At 33.7% G+C, this 25,065-nt stretch overlaps 1 protein-coding gene across 1 annotated transcript; it reads left to right on the plus strand.

Moving 5' to 3' along the window:
- The first annotated feature begins 1,243 nt into the window (after positions 1-1,243).
- scf (Calumenin B scf) lies at positions 1,244-11,137 on the plus strand. The gene is made up of 4 exons (XM_072530451.1): positions 1,244-1,686; positions 3,242-3,471; positions 5,746-5,965; positions 7,092-11,137. Exons 1-4 carry the CDS (start codon positions 1,457-1,459, stop codon positions 7,381-7,383), a joined length of 972 nt encoding a protein of 323 aa, XP_072386552.1. The 5' UTR covers positions 1,244-1,456; the 3' UTR covers positions 7,384-11,137.
- The last annotated feature ends 13,928 nt before the right edge of the window (positions 11,138-25,065 follow it).

Here is a 25,065-nt window from a genome sequence, read left to right on the forward strand (position 1 = left end):
AATTTCCCTTGGATGTCAGGTAAATACTGATTTTATATACCTAGTTTTATATAAAATAGATCTCAATGTCAAAGTTTTTTTTTGATAATCCTTTTATGTATGGTATTGTTATTTTCCTCGTATTATTTCTTGTGAATATTTCCTTGCGAATACCATAGATATAAGTCAATCATATATAGAGGATACATCGTTTATGTTTTAAAATAGCGAATGTGTTAGATAAAATTAAATTATTAGAAGAATTTTTAGCAAGTAGCAAATAGCAAAATTTGTTTAATTAATTAATATTTTGTATTTTGGAAACGATTTTAAAATCATTAATAAAATTGTGGCTTATTCCCAATAAAAATAGTAAATTTCATTAAGATACCACAAGAAAATAGCTCTTAGCGGTTTCATTTAGTTATTTTATATTTGTGTAAGAAATGTAGGTACAAGCAAAGAATATAGACGTTCATATTATGCGCTTTAAATATTTGGACCAGAGATATGTAAGAGAGAGTCTCTCTTACATATCTCTGATTTGGACACATTACAAAATGATAGGTCAACTAGTAGATATGCAACTTATGTTGCGATATCTAAAGTATTTTATATCTAAAGTGTTTTAAGTCATAGTCTTAAACAAATCATTTGGGGACCACTATGCCTTTAATTAAGTTAGGTTATTGCATATATTTTATTAAGGTTTTAATATTTAGGCACATTAAAAAGTATTATTTTCAAAGTAGAACATCAGAAAGCAAAAGGAATTATGATACATTATGCGTAGTGGTCTGTGCATTATGCATCGAGCAAAAAGACAGTCGTTGTCTTTTTGCTCGATGGCATTCCATCGAGCAAAAAGACAAAAGAGGGAATCTAATCGTTATGAAAAGGAGACCAAAAAAGTGCTCGATGTGGCATTCATGGCATTATGCCTACCGAATACTAATAGATATGCAACTTATGTTGCGACCTTTAAAAACATTTCATTTTAATTTTATTTTCATATAACTAATCGATTTAAACTGATATACAACTTTAAGTCAAGAATACAACGTTTTAGTTTTATTTTATTTTTGCATTCGTTATAAGTTGACCTTTGCCCTATTAACCAGTTCAAAATGTATTTTAGGTTATCTTTACACATTCCAAATTCTCGAAGAATCTCTGCTTTATGTTTGAGAGAGACAAGTAAATCTGAATTGCATTGGAAGGAAAGAAATAATTGCTTTGACATATGTTAACTTAGTGTGTTGCAGAAACAGACTTCGTCACTGTTGACATTTATAAACATATCGGCATCTTCTAGAACAATTAACAGTGGGAGTTTATGTTTTTGATGATGTGGAAGCAAATGTAACTTGATCGCAGCAGCCAATAAATTTAAGCCACGCCATTCAACTTAATCTACAGTAATTTTAATTTAAAATCCAGAAATACGTCTTCAGTGGCAGCAGGAAATCACTACAAAATGGACCACAAACTTTATTTTGTAGTTTTCTGCTTAATTTCAGCAGTATTAGCAGTGCCAAAGGAGGAAGTTCATTCAGAAAAGAGAGTACATAATAAGGAATTAAGTGATAAAGAACATTTCGAAAATGAACACCACAACCCTGAATATGACCACGAAGCTTTCCTTGGAGCAGAAGAAGCAAAAACTTTCGATCAACTGCCCCCCGAAGAAAGCAAAAGGAGACTGGGGTATGTATTACACCACACCTGTATTTATGTAAGTACCGGCATTTTACCGGTTATCTAAGATAAAATTTCACCTTGAAAATATTACCTTATCAATATTTATTAGATGTATTTTTAATTGTTTTTTGTTAATTGTATTCTATTTTTGGAGGGTAACGAGTATATCGTATTTTAAATTTTTATGAGGTCATCATATCTTAAAATGATTTTATTTTTACATTTAGAAATTGTGAACATTATATAGCTAATCATAAATTTTGATAGTGACCTATATTTGATACTGTGTAACACAAACAAGCAAGAAAACATAAAAGAACAGCTTTATGTTTCAATTGATAGTACCATCGTACCATCTTTATTTTTATCAACTAAAAGTACCTAATTTTTATTAGAAGTTGTATGTTATTTTATGGATTTTACTGCATTATCTTCTTTGATTATGGTTCTACCTTTTGTATCTTTATCTTTTATATACTTATAATTTCTATCATGAGTCTACTCTTCTATCAGTTTTATTTATAAATCTTCATAAATCAATTCTATTTTTTCAGTGTTTTAATTCTAGGAACAGGATACTCAGTTACGTTTTGTATTGGGTGATTATTATATCTACATTTATCTTGCATTACTTAATTATTGTAATAGGATATACTCATTTAAATAGTTTAATGCCATTTTTATCTTTTATTATATTATACCAACATTTAGTCCCCAGTTACTTAAGTCATTCCCATTGCAAGAAATCAATCATGACCCAAGCAGCAGGTAGTGAATCTTAAAGACTGGCTTTAATACCAGTGGAATTCATTTTCAGTCTATTTATTAGGATAAATCAGCATCAGTTTCTCCATAATTTTTAATCTACTATTTTGTTGGTTAGAAATGTGTTAATTCTAACCTCAGTATCAGTTTGTTCTTCTTTTTGCAAACATTTGCATTTTATTCTGCTGATATTTGAATATTTACTACCTACCTTTTTAACGCCATAGACTAGGGAGTTATTCATAATACAGACAATGTTCTTGCTTGATATAATTCCTACACAAAATTTGCCTACAACGCAGATCATATCAGCTTTTTAGGATATGTAGATGAAAATAAAAAATCATCTATTTAAAATAGACAGCCTAATGATGTTCTGCTGTAGTTTTTAAAAAGATCAATGCAAATTCGCTCACAGCTGCTTTTGATTTTGGGTGCCTAGAATGGCACTAGGGTTTCGAACTCTAGTGCCATTCTTTATAAAGATCAACAATAATGTATTATATGGGTCAATTGACAATTTTGAGCCCACATTCATTTTCTGCTATAATTTTATTGTTTTTAATAGTAAAATGACCATTACAGTTAGTTAAATTCTTGTATGTACAAGGAAACAACAAAATTGGTTGTATTACTTTACCTTTAGTTATGCTTTTGATCTATTTTGGAAAATATTATTAAAAAAGAATGAGTTCATTAACCACTTCATGTGTATTCAATTTTGTATTAGATGTACTATTAGATTTATGATAAAAATATACAGAGTTTTTCAAAACAAAACATAAATCTATTTTAGAATAATAGCAGACAAAATTGATGTCAACAATGATGGATTTATCAACAGAGAAGAACTCAAGGATTGGATCAGATTTACTCAGAAACGATACATTACTGAGGATGTTGACAGGCAGTGGAAACAACAAAACCCTGATGATAAGCCAACGCTACCATGGGAGAGGTATCAAACATTGGTCTATGGTTTTCTAGAAAATATGGATCCAGCAGAAATAGAAAACGATAGTACAGGTAATTTCCATCAGAATTTTTGAAATAAATTATTGTTTTTGATAGTTTCTCTCTGAATTATCTACTAGTAAACCATAAAATGGTTTACTAGACATATTTTATTATATCTTCATACATTTTAGTTTATTATTTATTACCTGATAAATCTTTTTACAAAATACAACTTTTTATAATGAAAGGTTAAAATATAAAACATTAAGAATTTACATAATAAATAGATATAAGTAAATGTAGTAGGAAACATGGACACATACATACACAGACATTTAGAAAATCCCAGCTTCTAGTGACATGAGATTGCCCAGAAAGCAGTTCTCATGTCAGAAGGTCAAAGAGGTCACATCCAATCGAAAACAGTGCTTTCTTACCACCAAGCTATCAAATCGCACTGCTCTAGTTGCATGACTGGGGGAGACTTATTAGTTGTATGTTGGATGCCCTGTGAAATGGGGCACTCCAGTGGCATTTGCTGTGGTGAAGACACTCAATTTTAGGGGCCGTGTCAAGCACATCTTGATTTACACCTTTTTCATGTGCCGATCGGTCAGCTGCAGACATATTCTGTTGTAGAAATCTTTCTAAACATTTATAACAGCAGCTATGAAGTAGTTTTCAACTGTCTTGTGGTTTATTGGGTCTTTCTTTATGTAGTTATAGTTCTTCAGATTCAGTATTGCGTCCTGTGATGTATTATTTACGATACCCTCTAGGCATGAACTTTTTTGCAGTTGCAAATCGATCATAATTTCCAAACGTTGCCGGGATCAATCATACAACTCTGTCTAATTCAAGGGAGAATTTTGTCCAGCTTGCCTTTTGAAACTTCCACCTTGGTTTGAATATAGATCAGTTTATTGGGATGTAAGTGCCTATTTAGTATATAATTGGATGGTGCTGGTGGTGTGGAAACTTTTTCAAGACTTTTCTGGTTATATGCACTGGTTGATTTTCCCATTAAGGGAGGGGGTAGGGTTTATTTTCAATATTTTAAACATTTTTAAGATTGTTTTTTAATTGTTTAATATAAATTTATTTATAACATTAACACATTATAGTATAGCATTTCAAGAGTATTATCTGAAATTTTAGTACAAAAATATTAAAAATTAAGAAAATGACAGCTAATTTTCCAAGATAAAAAAAAAGTTACTTTGCGGTGTTCATAATAACATATAACTGATTATCTTTTGACAAAAAACCAAAAATATTTAGTTAGCTTATGAGCTTCCCTAGGTCACAACGTCGAGATGTTGTTCATTTTATTATTTTTTTTTAAATCTTAGAAATAAAAAAACGAAGAATTTTTTGAATTTTTGAAAATTTTTTGTTTTGAAAATTTTATATTGTAAAATTTATATATAGCAATAAAATGGACAATATGTCGACGTTGCGGCCTAGTAATTTATCTATAAAAGAAGTGTGCACACGGTATCGTGCTTCCTGCTAAAATATCTAGAGCATCTTTGTGCTCCTGCCTTCGACGCACTCTACTTTTTTATTGCATCTGCAGCCATTTTATCCCCACTATTAATTCGATTGTTGTCTGCGGCGGGTGCATAATTATGAGAACTTGACACTGTACTTATTTCAATTTCTATGTGAGTACTCACTCTCCTCTCTCAGTCACCTCACTCACTCACTTCACTTACTCACCTCACTTACTCAAATCATTCACTCACTAACTCACTCACCCTCATTTAGCTCACCCACCCCACCACTCCCTCAACCCACTCACTCCTAAATGCCTATAACTCAATTAATTTTGCTCCGATCACTCTGAAATTTTAACTGGATGCTCTTGAAGAATTATACTATTGAATAAAAAAATAAAAAAACGCAAAAAATACCCTCTCTTAAATCCAAATCAAGTCTGTCGTCAGTGAACAAAACTCCAGCAGAATCTTTAGAAAATTTCCTAACCTCACATTGAAATAGAAATATATCGAGATGTAAATGCACAAACTATAATGAAGAAACTAATGAATGATTCGCTTACAAGTCTAGATGGACAGTTTAATGATCCTCTTGTTAATACAACAATAAAAACCTGCAAAAGTGTAATAATTTTGAATACTGTTTATGTGGTTGATCTGCTAACTCTGACTTGAAGGTGATCATCTTTTCCTTCCAACAGCATCCTATTATTATTTTCCAAGTTCATGTTTTTAGAGTTCAGTAGAATTCTTAAAATTAGTTCCAATTTTTTTGACAAAATTTTATTATTTATATTACCATTTTTAATAAATATAATTAATGCATCAAAAAATTATATAGGCTTCTCATACAAGAAGATGATGGCCAGAGACAAGAGGCGTTGGAAGACTGCAGATAAAGATCAGGATGGTGAATTAAACAAAGAAGAATTCGCTGCTTTCTTACATCCTGAAGAAAATGACTATATGCGTGATCTGGTTGTTCAGGAAACCATGGAAGATATTGACAAAGATAAAGATGGTAAAATTTCAGTGGAAGAATATATTGGAGACATGTACAGGTAAGGCTTTCGTGTATAAAGTATTTTTATTTACGTTATTTGTTTTGAACTACTATCAGTTTACCGTTTGGTCATTAATAATTAAGATTTCTGGTCTTGAGATCTACTGAAAGATGAACTTTTTGTAACTTTGTAACTTTTTTTGATCCACTCTTACTTCCTATGATCCCTTCATTGTTGCGTTCTTGCTAATCATCACTTAAATTTATTTTCATTATGTAAGAATAAAATATGATTGTAGATTAGTGACTCTTTTATATAGTTTCCTCCTGGATTTCAATTGCCTATATAAAAAATTGTGTCTTCAATTCAGTTTTCTAAATTTTCATGTGTCATAATACCCCAGTCTAAAAAAAGAAATAGTGAAAAAATATTGCAGGTACCTGATCGTTTTAAATCACAGAGGGGACATAAGGTCAAAGTCTGAAAATGAAGATTTTTATCTGAAACGTGAATGTTTCGTCGAGTTGCCCCAGTTTAAAAAAAGAATGAGGGTTCTACGCTTTCTACAACCGGAGATATTGCAAATTTTTCAGCGCGCTCCGATCTCAAAATTTGGGGGGCTCCAAGCTTCTTCCCCCACCACTCACCCATGACAGAGTGCGCGAGAACCTTCAATTTAAAGGGCTACTACTTGTTTTAAGTTACATAAATTATATATTTATCAACTGTAATAAAATATAGGTATACATTGCTGAAATACTGAAAGTAGTCCAGTAATACTAAAAGCATTACTGGAATCACTGCTGTGATACTGAAATAATAAGCAAACATGTTTTACATGGTTTAATTTTATCAATGCCTTCAAAAGCTTTTACTAATAACCAGAACAATAGCAGAAACACTAGAAAAACAAATTAGAAACCAAAGACAAGGATCAGAGGAAACTATAAAAAACTACATAAGAGCCATACAAACTTTATTTCGATGACTAGGCGACAATGTACCAGTACATTAACTAGAACGAATCATATTAAAATATAGCAGCACCGCTTGTATCGCAGCGAGAATACGAATAAGTTTCATTACACTGTAACTGGTTATAAAATGTTTTAAGTTTTTGGTTAGGTCCAAATATTGATTTTATCCATAATTCCATACTTATATTTGTATTATTAAATTACAGAAGCGACGAGAACGAAGAAGAACCTGATTGGGTAAAAAGCGAACGCGAACAGTTCAACACCTACCGCGACAAAGACGGAGACGGTTACATGGACGAAGAAGAGATCAAAAACTGGATATTACCCCAAGATTTCGACCACGCAGAAGCTGAAGCGAGACATTTGATCTACGAGGGAGACTCTGACGCTGACGAGCAACTAACCAAAGAAGAAGTTTTGAACAAATATGATCTTTTCGTTGGATCTCAGGCATTAGATTTCGGCGAGGCTCTGACCAGACACGACGAATTTTAAACGAAACTTTTTACGGAGTTTCGAAGGTGAAATTGATTTATTTTTAGCTAAATATGTAAAAATGTAGTGGAATGTTGATTTAAAAGTGATTTTTTATTTTGTAGTAAGTAAATATTTATAAAAGAAAGACTTCACCACATATAGTAATACTCCCATAATTTATTTAATTAATTTAATTTTAAAATGTTGATAACTTTAAATCAAACATGAAGTCCGTTTTATTTATACTGTTTATTTACAAGTTTCATTTGTTTATACAATTTCTTAAGTCTAAAATACGGACGGCTTTTAAATTAAAAGCACTCTAATGTATAGGCCACACACACAACATCCAGATATTTTTGCCAAATGATCCAAGCTTCTCGTTTCGCACAGCTCTTGCCGGTGAGATAAATCCTGTGATACATTGTTGTGAAAATTTTGGAAATAAGATACCCACAATAGTTAATGGGTCGGCTTTCGCTACAATATTATTTTTGAAATGTGCCAAATCAGAATCAGAATATTGAAATACCCATAAGTTTAATACCATCCAGTAAAAATTACATATTGAACTTTTTTTCAAGATTAATATTGTTATGTTACTCTGTTGGTTAATGAGTGAAGTACGACGAAATTTTAACTAACTTTGATTAAATTCAAAACTCACTTAATTACAAATATCACAATTACTAATTACATTAATAATTATCCGTTAGAAGAATTCGCAGTGATGCGTATAATCGCCAATACTAATTTCAGAGCTCACTCCTGCTGGCTTATATAATGGGAACGAATTATCTCGAAACAGCTGACCGGGGGACGGTCGAATCGACGAAAAGACCGGAATTCTAGAAGTTCTTCAATTTTATGAACGTGTTTCTTGCCATTTCTATTCTAGATCTAATTTCTTTTGTTTGATCTCCATCTTCGGTTAGCCACGTTCCTAAATATTTATACGTTGTTACTCTTTCGATCGTTGTATTAGTGATGATCAGGTTATCTACATTTTGTGGTTTTTTTGAGAATATCATTGATTTCGTTTTCTTAAGATTCATTTGCAGTCCGTACCTTTCACATGCATTGTATACATGTTGTATTATGTACTGTAAATCTTTCATGTCCCTTGCAAATATGACCGTATCGTCCGCATATGTAATATTATTAATGCTATTTCCGTTGACCAAAATACCTTCCACAATATCCAGTAAAGCTTCTTGAAATATCACTTCACTGTAGACGTTGAATAAGAGTGGTGAAAGTATGCACCCTTGTCGAACTCCTCTAAGTATACTTATTTCCTCTGTCAGTTCTCCTTCGACTCTTATTCTTGCTTTCTGATTTTGATACAGATTGGATATAATTTGTAGATCTCTACTATCTATGTTTTTGATCCTAAGAATATTATTTCTTAGATATTGGTAACTTTCTTAGGCCTTGTACGTTTTGCGTGTTGATGTTAGATCTGTATTAGTTTTTACTTCCTGAGAGATATAACTCACAACTGAAATATGTAAATTTAAGGCTGTAGCTATGCGCTAAAACAAGAATCTATATTTTAAGCATCTACATAATAATACTAGTCTCCCGTTTTTATACCGCTCGCGGCTTTGGGAGTATAGCAGGGTAATCTGCTATATCTAGGGCCTACGGTATACAAGGAAGGTAACATGGCCAGTGCTACGCTTCAACCGCCTATTATTACCCCTGGTTTTACCCAAGGTACTCATTTTATTTCAGGCTGAGTCGACCTGGGGCCTATAGACATTTTTAAAAATGTCTAGTTATTCTTGCCGGCGGTGGGATTTGAACTCCGGACCACCGGCATGCGAGGCAAGCACCCTACCGCTTGCGCTACGCAGGCCCAACATCTACATAAATATATAAAAAATATATTACATACTTCCCTAAAAGCAGTCAACGGTAGAATGGGGCCGTTATTATCACGTTCATATTCAAAATAATGAATCAAAGAAGCTTACATCTCTTTACAACGATTATTTAATTTCTTATGTGACATAATTTATGCCAAAATGTCAACTTCGTTCGGTCGCATTTAAAGTGTTTTCCGGACAAGTGTGCTTCGTAAACACGCTTTATAATCCACTTATACAAATTAAATGAAACAAGTTATGGTGTATTTCTTTAAGTTTACATTAATAGAAATCTTCAAATATTATTTCTACGCGTATATAATAAAATATGGCTAGTGGTTATAATTCCAGTGTACTTGATTAAGAGGTTCTAAGAAGGAACAGACCTACGACTTAAATATTTTGTGTTGGTATCATGTGACGTCACTTCCTATGATACAGAGGACCTACATCTGGATTTATATATACCAACTGTATTTACAGTTATAGTCGGTTCGCTATTCGCAGTCCGAACTATCTAGTGAATTTAGTAATTATTTTTTTGCGAAGTTAGTTACTTTTTGACAGACTAGAAGTGGCTGGAAATTACTATATAACCAAACACACTTACTCATAGCCAATATTAATAGTAAACAAACTAAATAGTAAATAAAACGGAACTTTACGAATTTATTTGATGTATTTTTTTATGAATTGTTGTTTTATATTGTGAGCTTATAAATTGTGGTTGAACTCTTTGGAGTTCGGGATCTATCAGAATATTTAACTCAGACAATTTGTATTGTCATTTTGAAGTTACGTTGAGTACTTATTTTTGAGCTACCAATAAATCATTTACTCCACAACATTCGACTTCGAATTATTTCATATCGTTGATCGAGAAGTACGGACATAGGACATTCGGATTTCTACAATAACGATTATGTTCAGATGATATATTCAGATCTTGATAAATATTTTTTTTCACTGGTAATGTCATTGTCAATGTCAATATCAATTTTTATTGTTTCATATTTTTATTTTCTTGATCTAAAACAAATAGAACTTCCAATTATTGACAAACGTTTCCAAGCATTGACAAACGTTGCAAGGATTTCAGTTAATATTTCTCGAAAGAGGAAATTGGCGTGAATTAAAAATTGTATTAAGTTTTAAACAGTTTACTTGACGTTTCGAATTACAGATTGGAAGAACTTTTATAAATACAATTTTTAAATCAGTGGAAACAAAATAAGACAATTTTATCTCTTGAATTAAAGCCAACAGCCTCGTTTCTACCGAATACATGCCGTTTTATTGTACATGTTCAAATAGGCAATTTAAAATTATGGTGTCAGGATTTTGAAGGCGGTTCTGGCATTTGAGTGTAATTTATTTGATTACACGAAGAAAACTGTCGTGTTATGAATTAAATTGCAAATAATTGTGACACTATTTTTCTTTACTGCGCCTAATTGAATTTAATAAAAAGAACATTATTCCGGTGGTAGAAGATGGAAGGAGATTGGGGTGAAGAAATGTATTGTAAATATTTTAAAGCAAAAAAAGTCATTTTCAACATTCCACCACATTCATACCTAACTGCCGCTACTTTAAACTACTTACAAAGTGGTAGATATACAATATTTGTATATTATCACTTTTCCCATTTCTGCGATACTTACCACTTTGTGTATCAGTAGACTTTTCTACGTACTTTTTTACATTGAGCCATATTTTTCTACTTCTTTAATGTTAAGTGTAATGCATTTTGTCTTATGTTAAAAATATGCAATATTTTAATATTTTATGTAACGTTCCTAAATTTAAATTTGTGTTTGTGTAAAATTTATCTGATTTAGGGTTATATGTTAATAAAGCAAATTGTACATATTATTTTTAAATTAAATGTTTTAATGAAATGTGTGATTTTATTTTATCGTCTTCTTCTTTTTATGTAGACATAACTGGCTGCTTTTTCAATATTCCTCCAGTAAGTTGTCGTTCCATCGTTTTCGTTATTTCCCACTGATTATATGCCTTCCTGTTGGGGAACCCTTTCTCATCATCATCACGTAGCGCTACAACCCTGGGTGGGTCTTGGCTGACTGTACAACTTTTTTCCAATTTGTTCGGTCTTCCATCAACCGAGGGTCAAATGGAATGTTCATTTTCCGGAGATCTGCTTGGATGTTATCTCTCCATCGCATTCTGGGACGTCCGAGTGGTCTTTTGCATGTAGGAATCTCTTCCCATACCAGTTTTACCAGTCTATCGTTATACAGTCTGTACATGTGGCCTGCCCATCTTAGTCGCTGTGATTTAATTTCTTTGACAATATCGGCGTTATTGTAGAGTGCTTTTAATTCGATATTGGTTCTGATCTTATACTGGTTTGTGCTGATGTCTTGGCGAGGTCCGAAAATTTTTCTAAGTATTTTTCGTTCAAAGCGTCTAAGCTTTTCTTCGTTTGCTTTGGTCATGGTCCACGTTTTGCATCCGTATGTTATTACATGTCTGACGATGGATTTATAGATTTTGATCTTTGAACTTTTTGATTTTATGAGCTTATCCAGTGCGAATAGACAGCGGTTTTCAGATTGGATTCTGTCTTTTATTTCTTTAGTAACATCGTTGTCAGCTGTGATTACGGCTCCCAGATACTTAAAACGTTGTACTCTTTCAAAATTGAAGGTGTTGATCGTCACATTTTGTCTTATTTTGTCTCTTCGTCTCGTTCTATTTATACACATATATTTCGTCTTCTCTTCATTAATCTTCAGCCCTACTTCACTTGTTGCTCCTTCCACCTTGTTAAAGATGTCTTTCGTGGACAGGATGGAGTCTCCAACGAGATCTATGTCATCTGCATACGCGAGTAATACTTGCATGGGACCTTGAACCGATAGCAATTCTGTTTTTATTTCGGCCGACCTCATGGCTTTCTCTAATACAAGGTTAAAAAGTAGTGGAGATAACGCATCACCCTGTTTGAGTCCACTGTTTATTTCAAAGCTGCCAGACAGTTTATTATTTACACGTACTTTAGATATTCCACCCTCCATACAGACTTTGGTCATCCGAATGAGTTTCTTTGGTATTGAGAACTCCGCCATGGCATTCCATACTTGGCTTCTTTCTACGCTATCATATGCCTGTCGAAAGTCTATGAAAAGATTGTGTATGGGTCTGTTATACTCCCAACCCTTTTCTAGAAATTGTCTCAGCCTGAATAGTTGATCTATTGTTGATCTGTTTGCCCTAAAACCGGCTTGATATTCGCCTAGGACATTTTCAGCATAAGGGATTAGTCTACTAAGAATGATGTTTGAGAGGGTTTTATATGCCGTGTTTAGGAGTGAAATTCCTCTATTTATTCGCGCATTTTGTTTTGTCCCCTTTTTTGTGGATGGCCACTATTATGTTTTCCTTCCATCGTGCTGGTATCCTTTCTTCTAACCATATGTGCGTTATTTGTTGGTGGATTTGGCGATGTAGTGCGCCTCCCCCATATTTCAGAAGTTCTGCTGGTATATCGTCCGTACCCGTACTTTGTGATTTTTCAGCTTATTTAAGGCTTTTGGGTTTCTTCAATGGAGGGATTTTTGACGGGCATGTCCGCTGTGATATAGATCTCTTCTTTGTGCTGTTCTTCCTGTATGATATTTAGAAGGTCCCTAAAATACTCTTTCCATTCTTCAGTTACTTCTTTACCGTCGATTATCATACTGCCTTGATTGTCTCTCAGGGTGTGGATCGAATTGGTTCTATGTCCTATTTTCTCAGAGGAAATTGCTTTATAGAATTCTCTGGAGCCTGGTTTGGGTCGGTCTCCACAGCTTCATATTTTTGTTGTTCATAGTTTCTTTTCTTTGTGCGTATTATTCTTTTTGTTTCTTTTCGGCAGTCGTCATATTCCTTTTTACTTTGGTCTGTTTGCAGTTGTATCCAAGTCTTCCTTACTGTTTGTCTTTTTTCCAGCTGTTTCCGACATTCCTCGTCATACCATGTTTTTGCCCTCTTCTGCCTACTCCTTCCAAAGATCTTGTCCGCTGTCTTGGTTATTATTTCGGCAGTCGTTTCCCATAGCTGTTCTATATCATTGTATTCTCTTTCAGAGTTCAATTTTTGTTCAAGTTGTTCTCTATAGTTTTGGAACCCTTTCTCGCCGTCTTTATTACTCCAGTTCTTGTCATTCTGCCCCTTCGTACTCCGTCGCCAAAGTTTGTCAAGATACAACAGTAACAAATGCACGGTAAGCCTTTATTGAAGGTTTGTCGACAGGATTGTCCCGCATATTGGCATCGATACTGGTTTTCTGTCAAATGCTGCCTTTGTTTTTATATCGAAGAAAACCGGGGACTATCATGAAGATATGAACTCCAAATGTTTTGAGAAGTGGTTCGACAACATTCTCCAGCGTGTAGATAATAACTCTGTCATTGTTTTGGATAATGCATCTTACCACATCTGCCGTGTTGAACGCATTATAACGATGATTGATAGAAAATCCATCATGCAGAGCTCGCTACAAGAGAAATGTGAACTAATGACAATAATCTAGCAGCATCGTGGTAGATATCGTCAATATGCTGTTGATTCAATGGCTATACCTCATGGTTTTTAGACTTCTTCCACCTTACCATTGGGAGTTGAATTAATTTGGGCTAAAATAATGGGATATGTTGCTCGAGAGAACGTAACATTTAAAATTAGCGATGTTCAGAGCCTATTACAAACCAGTATAAGATTACACACATCCCACAAATTTGAAAAACGCTGTTGGCCATTTCTTAAAAGTAGACGAGAAAATTTAGAAGTTTAATGGGATCATGTAAATGTTATTGAACCTGTAATAGTAAGGCTCGGTGCCAACGGGTCAAGACTCTATGGATTTTCAGGATTTCGATGATTTATAAGCCAAGCTGTAAGTACTTCCTTTCCGTGTCCGGAACATTAACAGATTTAAATGTTGTATTTCTAATGGTTGGCCACCTAGATGGCCCTGTAATTCGTTAAAAATAGGTCTTCTGTGCAGGTCTCTCTCTTCTCCGTGCATGATAGATGGTGACTATTCTGAAGGTATCGTCCTCCTGGTATCCCCATTTCTTCAGGTTACTAGCGCAACGTGAAACGATAGTTCTTAGTCTGTTTAGCGCTTTCCATCTGGGATACGGCAAATTGTGTCCAGCGGCCATTTCCTCTGAGAGGGCAAAATGTGTTGCAGCTGACGCTTGCCATAGGTGTATTTGGCGCGTCTTTGGCTCTTCGGGAAGATATCGTGATTTTTTCAGAAAGCTTTTCCGAGATCTTAGTCTACTTGGCTGAACTTGGTGGTTATACAAGGTGTGTCTTCGATCCGTCTCCTGCTTCTTTCGTTCTATATCTCACGTGACCTGTCTTCTGATTGCAGGTGGAGCGATTCCAACTATAGGGTAGACCTCTTCGATAGGTGTCGGTTTTAGGAAACCAGATATACGAACCGTTTCATTTAACGCACCATCGACGTTTTTAGCGTGAGCAGAGTTTTCCCACACTGGTGCTCCAAACTCGGCGACAGAAAAACATAATGCTAAAGCAGAAGTACGAAGAGTGTGTGGTTGTGCTCCCCATTTTATATTTGTTAGTTTGAGGATGATATTATTTCTGGCGCTTACTTTTTTCTTGACAGTGATATCGATAAGACAGAGTTCTATCCAGACGTACGCCAAGGTATTTTGGCATTTCATTGTGTTCCAGCAACTGACTACGCCATTCCACCTCCAGTGTCCCTCGGGCATGCTTGTTTCTAAGGTGGAAAGCACACACCTGGGTTTTTGTAGGATTGGGTTTCAGATGGATTTCGTCATAGTATAGTGTTAAATCTTCTAGGGCATCTGTCAGTTTTACTTCGACTTCATTGAAGGTACTTCCCTGGGCTGCGACAGCTGTATCATCTGCATAAATAAACTGTCTTGTTTGTTGGTTTTTGGGTTGGTCGTTGGTGTAAATGACTGTTCTTGGACTGGAGCGTTACGTAGAAGGGGCTATTCTGGAGAAGACATTTTATTAACCTTGTTAGTCGGAAATCCTTTGTAATTTCGTAGTTTTACCAGCAGCCGTTGATGGTTAAAACTGTGTCATAGGCGGCAGTCAGGTCTATGAACGCTACTCCTGTTATTTCTTTCCGTTCAAACCCTATTTTAGTGTCCACAGATTCAGCGATCCGGTTCAGTATCATTCTTTCGAACGCCTTGAAAAGGTGACACAAAAGAGAGACAGATCTAAAACTCTTTGTATCCGCCGGATCCTTTCCCGGTTTTAAGAGGGCCACCACTCTAGCTTTCCTCCAGATGTTGGGGATTTGGATTATATGGAAGCAAGAGCGAGCCACTCTAGGGTTTTTGGTCCAAAGTGCTTTATTTCTTCTGTTCATATATCATCTAGGCCAGCCGCTTTATTATCTTTCATTTAGTGGATCGCACCTCTCATCTCCTCCAGACAAAAGGAGGTACCTAGGAGATCATCTTCTTCGTCGATATTTCGTTGTACTCTCACTTTGTTCTTCCTTGATGTCGTCTTACCATTCGTCAGGAGACGATGGGCTATCTGATCGGGTGTGACTTTTGTCAGATTGGGTGCCGGGGCAGCGGGATTGTTGCCAAGATTCCGAATTAATTTCCAAGCGCGTCTACTGTTTTGTTTCATGTCTAGACTCGTGACCAGCTTGCACCGCCTGTCCGTTCTGTTGGCGGATATCGCATGTAGCACTTCCTCCCCGGCCTGTATTGTTGCTTCCGAAAAGGGATCATCTTCATATAGCTGCTCGTATCTTTTAAGTAGTGGTTTAGATTCTTCATTTAGCGCTGCTATGTATTCAGTTATGTATAAATATAGTCTTCTGCAGGTCATCATGCAGGGTAGAGTCGATGGCAAAAAGGGAATAGGTAGAAAGAGGAAGTCATGGCTGCGAAATATTAGAGACTGGACAAACATGACTGTAGACGAATTATTCCACGTTGCAAAAGACAGAGAAGCTTTTAAAAATGGTGTCGCCAACCTCCGTTAATGGGGACGGCATAGCAAGAAGAATATGTATTCAGTTCGGCAACCTCTAGGAATATATTTTCGTGATATTTCTTTTACGATTTGTACAAATTTATCGTATGAATCGGAGCATGGTTCTATCTGGGAAATTTCTTGATCTAATGCTTCAGCGAATTTTTCCCATTTTGCTTTAGTGAAATCGAACCTTCTATTTAAATGACCAATTTCGTATCTGATTGCCGCGTTCAAAAGGCAAGTTATCGGTCTGTGCTGTGTTTTTGGAAGGGCGCTTCCAACAATTTTTGTCACCTGGTCTCCAATCCTGTCGCTGACAAACATATTGTCTGGGTTGTAACCTCTGCCCCATCTTCCGCTGTTGAAAGACGCGGGCTGTTTTGGATCATGAATAAGTTTAAGGTTCATGTTTTCAGCCATTGGAGCATTGGAGTCTGTTTCGTTATACCCCACGCGATACTGTGACAGTTGAAGTCACCCAGTATGAATTTTATTTACTGTGATTGAAAGTTATCCGGTTCCTCAAAAACAAAGTCAGCGTTTGGCGGTTTGTAGATGGACGTTACCGTACAAGACTTTAGTTCCACTGTAAGGATTTCGATGTGTTAACGATGTGGAAACTATGTCGGTATCTGGTCTGACGAAGACTGCGCTACCATACTGGTCGTGTGGTCTCTCCAGTACAAGTCTCATACCTCGAATCCTTGGTCTGCGGCTTGCAGTACCTCGATGGGTTTCTTGAATCAGTAGGACATCGACACCGTGTTCTTTGCACATAGACAATAGATCTTTATTTGCTGATAGTTCTTCAATGTTAATTGAAGTAGTCATCAAAAATGGCCTTGACAGAAACCGTTTTGGTTGCTATTGCATCTGTGTTGGTGCACCGGTGGTGAAAGGATTAGCCGACATTACTCGTTTCCAGGGGACGCCCGATTACTTTCACATATGATCGCAATGTACGTGGAGGCTCCTTTCATGTCCCCTAAGCTGTAAGTAAAACGTATGCACGATAGAGATAATTTTTACTTTTCAATCTATTCAACTATTTTTCAATCTTTCTAAAATACATAAAAGGCTTATTTACGACTATTACTTATATATACCAAAAGGACCGCATATTACCCATTAAAATGTAAGGAGAGCTATCAAAATGTTATTGTAAAATTACAATGGGCTCAATTCTGACATCTCGACCAACCTGAAAGCTGCTTATTCAGCTACAATCCATCCAGCCAACATCAGCAAGTTATCCTGCCAAGTGCATGAGGCCATAAGGATCATTTTAAAATTAAAAAGGGAAAATCCCCAGGGGTTGGTTTTATACCATATTGTTAAAAAATCGAACATCGAAGTAAAACACTTTTGTTGAGTCCAAAAGGACTCGACAAAATTTTTTGAAATCCAAAAGGATCACGTTGAGAACGTTTTCGGACTAATCAGTACATATTTAGTGAACCTAAAGCAAGTAATCTCAAGATTGATTGTACATTTTTTAAAAAGTAAACCAGATCAAGGACCCCTATGTTTATTATTATTTAAAGCTATTTGTTTATATTTTATGAATTGACTATAAAATTAAATTGATCAGAAAAATTGGAAGCTGATTAAAAAAAAAGGACAGAAATTCAAATGTGATAATTAGAAGAAGTAAGTGAATTGAGAATGAGTTAATTGATTGAATAACTAAATGTGAAAGAAGAGAAAATATTTATTTTATAGACCACTGGGAGGGATTATAATATCCTGCAGTCTAATTATAACTAATTGTATGTGAATAAGGTAATACATATTAATGAATAAGTAAAAAAAAGAGTTGTATAGAAATTTAATGGTCAACTGTAGGGTAGGTTGTATATGTGTAAGGGGAAATTTTGAATTGTAATTTTTGTAAAATAAAGATTATTTAAATTTGATTGAAAAAAGTGAGGGTTTTTTAGGATTGTTGATGCTAAAAGACAGTAAATAATTAAAAGGGACATAAGAGAAAATGTGGTAGCGATAGTGATGGATGAATTATAGTCAATGCCATAAGTAGATAATGTAAATTGTAAAATTGAATGAAAAATTATTTAATAAAAATGGGGGACACTTAATAATTCCTGAAGGGAAGGTGTGTTAGTAGAAAGTATGAATGTGAAGTCCAATTATATAATTGGATATAAAATCAGTCGTGGTCTAAGAGATTATAATTGAGAAAAAACAATTATGAGAAGTGTAATGGAAATTAAATGTTGAAAATATGAGATAAACTATTATAGAAATAGAAGAGAAGAAGAAGATGGTCAATGAAAGACTGGAAGAGTTACTTCGTTAAAGTAGGAAGTAAAAATAATGTAAAATTATACTATTTAAATAGCTTCAGAGCAATATGTAAAAATAATGGTAGCAAAAAAAAATGACAATGAAGAAGTGTGGAAATGTATTAGATTTAAAGAAAACAACAAACATGTGACGTTTAGCAAGTTACAAACCTTTATTTAGTGCTTAGTTTGTTTTTATAGATTTTGTTTAAATACAAATAAGAGAAAAAAGAGTATTATGATACGTTATTATTTAATTTATTTCATGCTACATAAATGATGGATCTTGAGGCAATTCGTTAGATATCTCAAGTGGCTTAATTGTTTTTTTTATTTTTACTAATGAGTAGGATGTCCCCATATGAGTATATTTCTTTATCTTCTTCCTTATCTTCTATTAACATCTTTAGATGTTAATTTAGATTTATTTTTATAAAGATTTATTTTTCACGTTGAGAACGCCTATGAATATCTGTTCTGATGAGCCTTATTAAGGTGAAATACGTATAAACAGATACATAGACGCTTTGTATGTGAAATCAAATCTTGACTGTCTTTTTCATTTTATTCGGATCTACTCTGTATCAGTACAAGAAACCAATTCGCTAATGATTTCTGTTTAGTTGAGGAGACATGTCGTGGAATGCAAATTTTAGATTCCCCATGTCTCTATTAACATCTTTATCAACGTCTGCTTTGCCTTGCAATTTTTAGAAGGCTCAGATTAAGGCAGAAATCTGAATTGTGTTTCGAAACTATTTTACGGATTCTTTATCTTCCTTTTTTAAAGTTATATTGTGTAGTGTATTTTGTGGTGCGAATAATTAGATGAAATTAACATGAATCGAAATAATACCTATTTCTCAAAATGTTTCTCAAATATTCGACATGATGATGACATTTTGTGCTTTCTACTTCTACAATACGCAATTTGTTGCTAAAATGTTATGTATATATAGAAATAATATATAAATAGTATAGGTATACAATGAACTATTCTATATAATATTAAATTTAAATTGTAATTGATAAATTCCAATATAGAAATGATGAATGAACAAGTGTCTGCATATTCCCAATACAAATAAATCCTGTTTTATAGTCGAAGATTCCTAAAATACACCTTCATGATGTCTTCGCCGTCTGCCGTTGTGGCCGTTGTTCTTCTCTTAGGAATGCAGTTTAGTGAGAGTGTTCGAGACAGGTCAAAGGATGGGTCAGATCAGTGACTTAACCGTATGAGGGAGGTACAGGATAAACATTGGCGGAGATAGGACTATTTAAGTTTGGTATAACGTGATGAAAATATCCAAAAATGTTCTTTTCATTGAAAATACTTTCCAAAAAGTAAATAAATCGACAAATTTACTTATTTTTAAAGTAAAAATAATCAAAATATTCTTTAGATAAGTATTTTTTTTATAAAAAATCCGAAAATTATAAGAAAAATATTTGATATATCTATAGACAGACAAAAATATTAGATGAGTTGTTAAACGAACAAATTTTTTTTCTTTGTTAGTAGTGAGCGGTAGCTCCATCTCTTTTGAAGAATCAGCAGCTGTTGCCAATGAAAAATGGATTCTAATATATTTGGTGTTTTATATTTGCTTAGTGTAGCAAAAAATTCAAGGAAACTCTACAAATTGGAATATAAAAAATGCATTACAATCACATGCAATATTTTGGTAGTTCATAAGTTTTAAAAACTTTTTCTATGACTTTTTCAAACCTGTTTTGTATCATATAAATCTTTTCATTTTATTTAGAAAATATTCCCAATATTCCAATTCCTTTTCACTAAATTATCTTTGAAAATGCAAATTATATAGAAACTTTCACATTTCCTCACCTGTATTTTTAGTTTTGCATCACTTGATTGACGACATAAGTATTTATGTTAGATACTTAAGAGGAAAGTCGCCTAATATGGGATGGGCACTATTAAATTTTAGGTTTTCTTGGACACTTTTTAAGCATTTAGTAAAAAGACACAGAAAAAAATACAAAAGGAAATAGGCAGTATTTAAAAAAATGGTTTTCTACTCCATATTAGAGGCATAGGGTATCCTAATATGGGATAACATTTACAATGTAAAGTTTTAAAATAAATTCAATTATTTTGGGTTTTTTGGATTAGAACTATTTATTTATGAAAATGACATAAAAATACATCTAACAAAAAGGTATTTTTTCTTGAATGAATTAAAAATCTAGTTATCTAAGAATAACACACAATAAATCTATTTATCAGAGCAAAAGTCACAGATATACCGGTCTCTTTTACACCCAGAACATTCAATGTGAGCCCATTTAAAAGAACCGTGACACATTACCCATTGTTCGCCTGATATCTTCAAGTATGGAGAATGATGGAGTTTGGCAAAAAATACAAATGGCTCAGGTCATCTACATCTGAATCTTGATATTTTTCTACAGGGACCGAATCTAAAGATGAAGATCTGCTGGATCATCTTTTACATTTATTTGGTTTTTCTTTGGCCACTGACAATTTATTTTCTTGTTGGACAGGTTTAGTTTTTTTGTTGTTTATTTCTTTTTGCAGCTGATACTGAATGGAAATCAAGCGAATACAATGGAGAAGGAAAGTTGCCAATGAAAAATGGATTCTAATATATTTGGTGTTTTATATTTGCTTAGTGTAGCAAAAAATTCAAGGAAACTCTACAAATTGGAATATAAAAAATGCATTACAATCACATGCAATATTTTGGTAGTTCATAAGTTTTAAAAACTTTTTCTATGACTTTTTCAAACCTGTTTTGTATCATATAAATCTTTTCATTTTATTTAGAAAATATTCCCAATATTCCAATTCCTTTTCACTAAATTATCTTTGAAAATGCAAATTATATAGAAACTTTCACATTTCCTCACCTGTATTTTTAGTTTTGCATCACTTGATTGACGACATAAGTATTTATGTTAGATACTTAAGAGGAAAGTCGCCTAATATGGGATGGGCACTATTAAATTTTAGGTTTTCTTGGACACTTTTTAAGCATTTAGTAAAAAGACACAGAAAAAAATACAAAAGGAAATAGGCAGTATTTAAAAAAATGGTTTTCTACTCCATATTAGAGGCATAGGGTATCCTAATATGGGATAACATTTACAATGTAAAGTTTTAAAATAAATTCAATTATTTTGGGTTTTTTGGATTAGAACTATTTATTTATGAAAATGACATAAAAATACATCTAACAAAAAGGTATTTTTTCTTGAATGAATTAAAAATCTAGTTATCTAAGATTAACACACAATAAATCTATTTATCAGAGCAAAAGTCACAGATATACCGGTCTCTTTTACACCCAGAACATTCAATGTGAGCCCATTTAAAAGAACCGTGACACATTACCCATTGTTCGCCTGATATCTTCAAGTATGGAGAATGATGGAGTTTGGCAAAAAATACAAATGGCTCAGGTCATCTACATCTGAATCTTGATATTTTTCTACAGGGACCGAATCTAAAGATGAAGATCTGCTGGATCATCTTTTACATTTATTTGGTTTTTCTTTGGCCACTGACAATTTATTTTCTTGTTGGACAGGTTTAGTTTTTTTGTTGTTTATTTCTTTTTGCAGCTGATACTGAATGGAAATCAAGCGAATACAATGGAGAAGGAAAGCCACAACAGGAGAGTATCCATGAAAAACACGGAAAATACAGAAACTATAGAAAAAGAAGAACTGGAAGAAGCAATAAGAAAGATAAAGATTGGAAAAGCACCAGGAAGCGATGAAGTAGCACCAGAAATGATGAAATATATAGGAGTAAAAGCAAAAGAAAAATTGTTATACATATATAACCTAATATGGAAGAGAAAAGTAATACCCAGAGAATGGACAAATGCAGTAATTATACCTATATACAAGAAAGGAAACACAAGAGACTGTAGGAACAATAGAGGTATATCACTACTATGTGTAGCAGCAAAAGTATACGAAACCATAATAGAAAAGAAAATTAGAAAAGAAATAGAACATAAATTAGAGGATGTACAAAGTGGATTCAGGAAAGGACACAACACACAAGACCATATATTCACCATGCAACAAGTAATAGAAAAAGCCTTAAAGAAAAATAAAGAAATACATCTGAGTTTTATAGACATGGAAAAAGCATTCGACTCAGTCAAAAGAAAAGATATATGGGAAAGCCTAAAGAAGAAACAAGTAAGTGAAGAACTGATAGAAGCAACAAAGAGTATATACATGAAAACAACAAATACAGTAAGAATGTTAAATATACAGTCAGAACCATTTGAAACAACCCAAGGAGTTAGACAAGGGGGAAGTCTCAGCCCAGTACTATTCATAATTCATTGTATTCATTGTAATAGATGAGATAGTGAAAGAATTTAAGAAAACATTCAAGAAATACTGCATCGGTTGGAACAGAATGCAAATGATAAATGCTGAGATGTGTATATTTGCAGACGACATAGTATTAATTGCGGAAACTGCAGAAAAACTGAAATACAACTTAGAGAAATGGAACCTAGAAGCAAGCAAATACAACCTAAACGTAAACAAAGAGAAGACTCAAATAATGAAAATATCAAGGAAACAAGGGACGGAAGATCAAATAGAAGTAATGATAGACCAACAAAAAATAATACAGACAAATTCATACAAATACTTAGGAACAGTAATCAACAACAAAGGAGACATCGAGGATGACCTTAACAACAGAATGGAAAACACAGGAAAACTATTCCAAGCACTAAATAGAGGATTCCTTAATAACAAAGAAATATCAACAAAGACCAAGATGACAATATACAAAACAATATATAGACCTACAGTGATATATGGAGCAGAAAATTGGATATTAAACAAAAGACATCAGAGCAGAATTCAGGCAGCAGAGATGAAATACCTCAGAAGAACGATAGGAGTAAAAAGAACTGATATAATCAGAAATGAAGAAATAAGAGAAAGACTCAAAATCAAACCGATACTCGAGTCAATCAAAGAGAAAAAATTGGCATGGTTCGGACATCTAACCCGGATGGACAATAATAGACAAGTTAAAAGAGTGTGGGACGCCAAATCAATAGGGAAGAACAGAAGAGGAAGACCCATTAAAGAATGGAACAGTGACATCTCGCAGATACTACAGAGTAAGGGTAAGACTTGGCAGGAAGCAACACAGATGGCATCCAATAGGAAGGAATGGAGAAAGTTCGTTAAGAGCTAGGACACCTCAGAAGACCGTCAAATAGTGTAATGTAATGAATTGTATTTTAAACGGCCCAACACCGAAAGGTACAAATGGGTCTACTGATTAAGTAAAGTAAAGTATTTCTTTTTGAGTTATTTACCTTTCCTTTAAAACCAGAAGTTGAAGGTTATTTTCTTTTTTCAATTATACTTTGCCACTTCTTGTACTCTTTCTTAAGATATTTTTAGAAGCTATTGGAACAGGTATCAAATCTGCAGGAGTAACCTGTTTTTCAGGGGTTTTTCTTCTGGTATATTCTTATAAAATTGCTTTTCCTCTACTGCTTCTCCTTCTATTATTTCTTCATTGGCTGTTTCCTCTTTCACTACTTCGTCATAAACTGTTCGTTCCTCTACTCTTTCGTCAACTATTTCTTGCATTTCTGAGACAAAATCACATTAGATCCAGGCAGAGTGCCATTCATTAGTTCCACTTTCATATTCTTCCGGGGAAAAATTAAAAAGGGCGGTATATATTCGCTAAAACACATAACTGTGGTTAACAAAGATCCTCATTCGGCTAAGGTGACTGCGCCAATTTGTTTTTTTCCTTTTTCCCCACAATTCTCAGATGTTTATGTTGCACAATGGTGAGACTGGTTTCATCATAATTGAAAATCCTTGCTGGACTGTAATTTATTTTTTCTAAAAACGGCTCATTTAAATACAAAAATATCGCAATGTTTTCTTTGGTGAATGATTTAAAACGCGCATAGAATATTCCTTGAGGTATTTTTAGCGATAATTCCTAGTTCTTGCCAGAAATCCCAGTTTCTTTCCAGCACTTTCTTGGGCCACGCTGAATAGATTTTTTATACAATTTGCTCTGCATAAGCTACATTTCCTTTTGTGTAATTCCAAAAAAATCTTCTTTTTCTTTCTAAGCAGTGATTGGAGAACATTGGCTCTATTTCTTTCGAAAATACTATTTTTCGTCCTAAATGAAAAGTAAATATGTCTTCAGGATTCCCCTTCATCTTAACGTACTTTCCTAAGGTTGTTTGAGGTATATTGTGGGTTCACGCACTTTTTATGTAGCCCATTACTCCTTGCCGAACAGCTAAAATTGCGAAAAACATTTGTTCTTTATTTCACGTTTTCCGTTTTTTAGCATCTGAAAAAATTTTTTTTTATTGCACAGAAAGAATTGTCATTGAATTAAATACGGATAAATTAAAAATATTAAAATTGTTTTGGAAAGTCTAAACTTCTTAAATTTTTTTGAACCTAAACGTAAGTATTTTTATTATGAT

Source organism: Diabrotica undecimpunctata, chromosome 4 (genome assembly GCF_040954645.1).
Source record: "Diabrotica undecimpunctata isolate CICGRU chromosome 4, icDiaUnde3, whole genome shotgun sequence".
Classification (NCBI taxonomy): domain Eukaryota; kingdom Metazoa; phylum Arthropoda; class Insecta; order Coleoptera; family Chrysomelidae; genus Diabrotica; species Diabrotica undecimpunctata.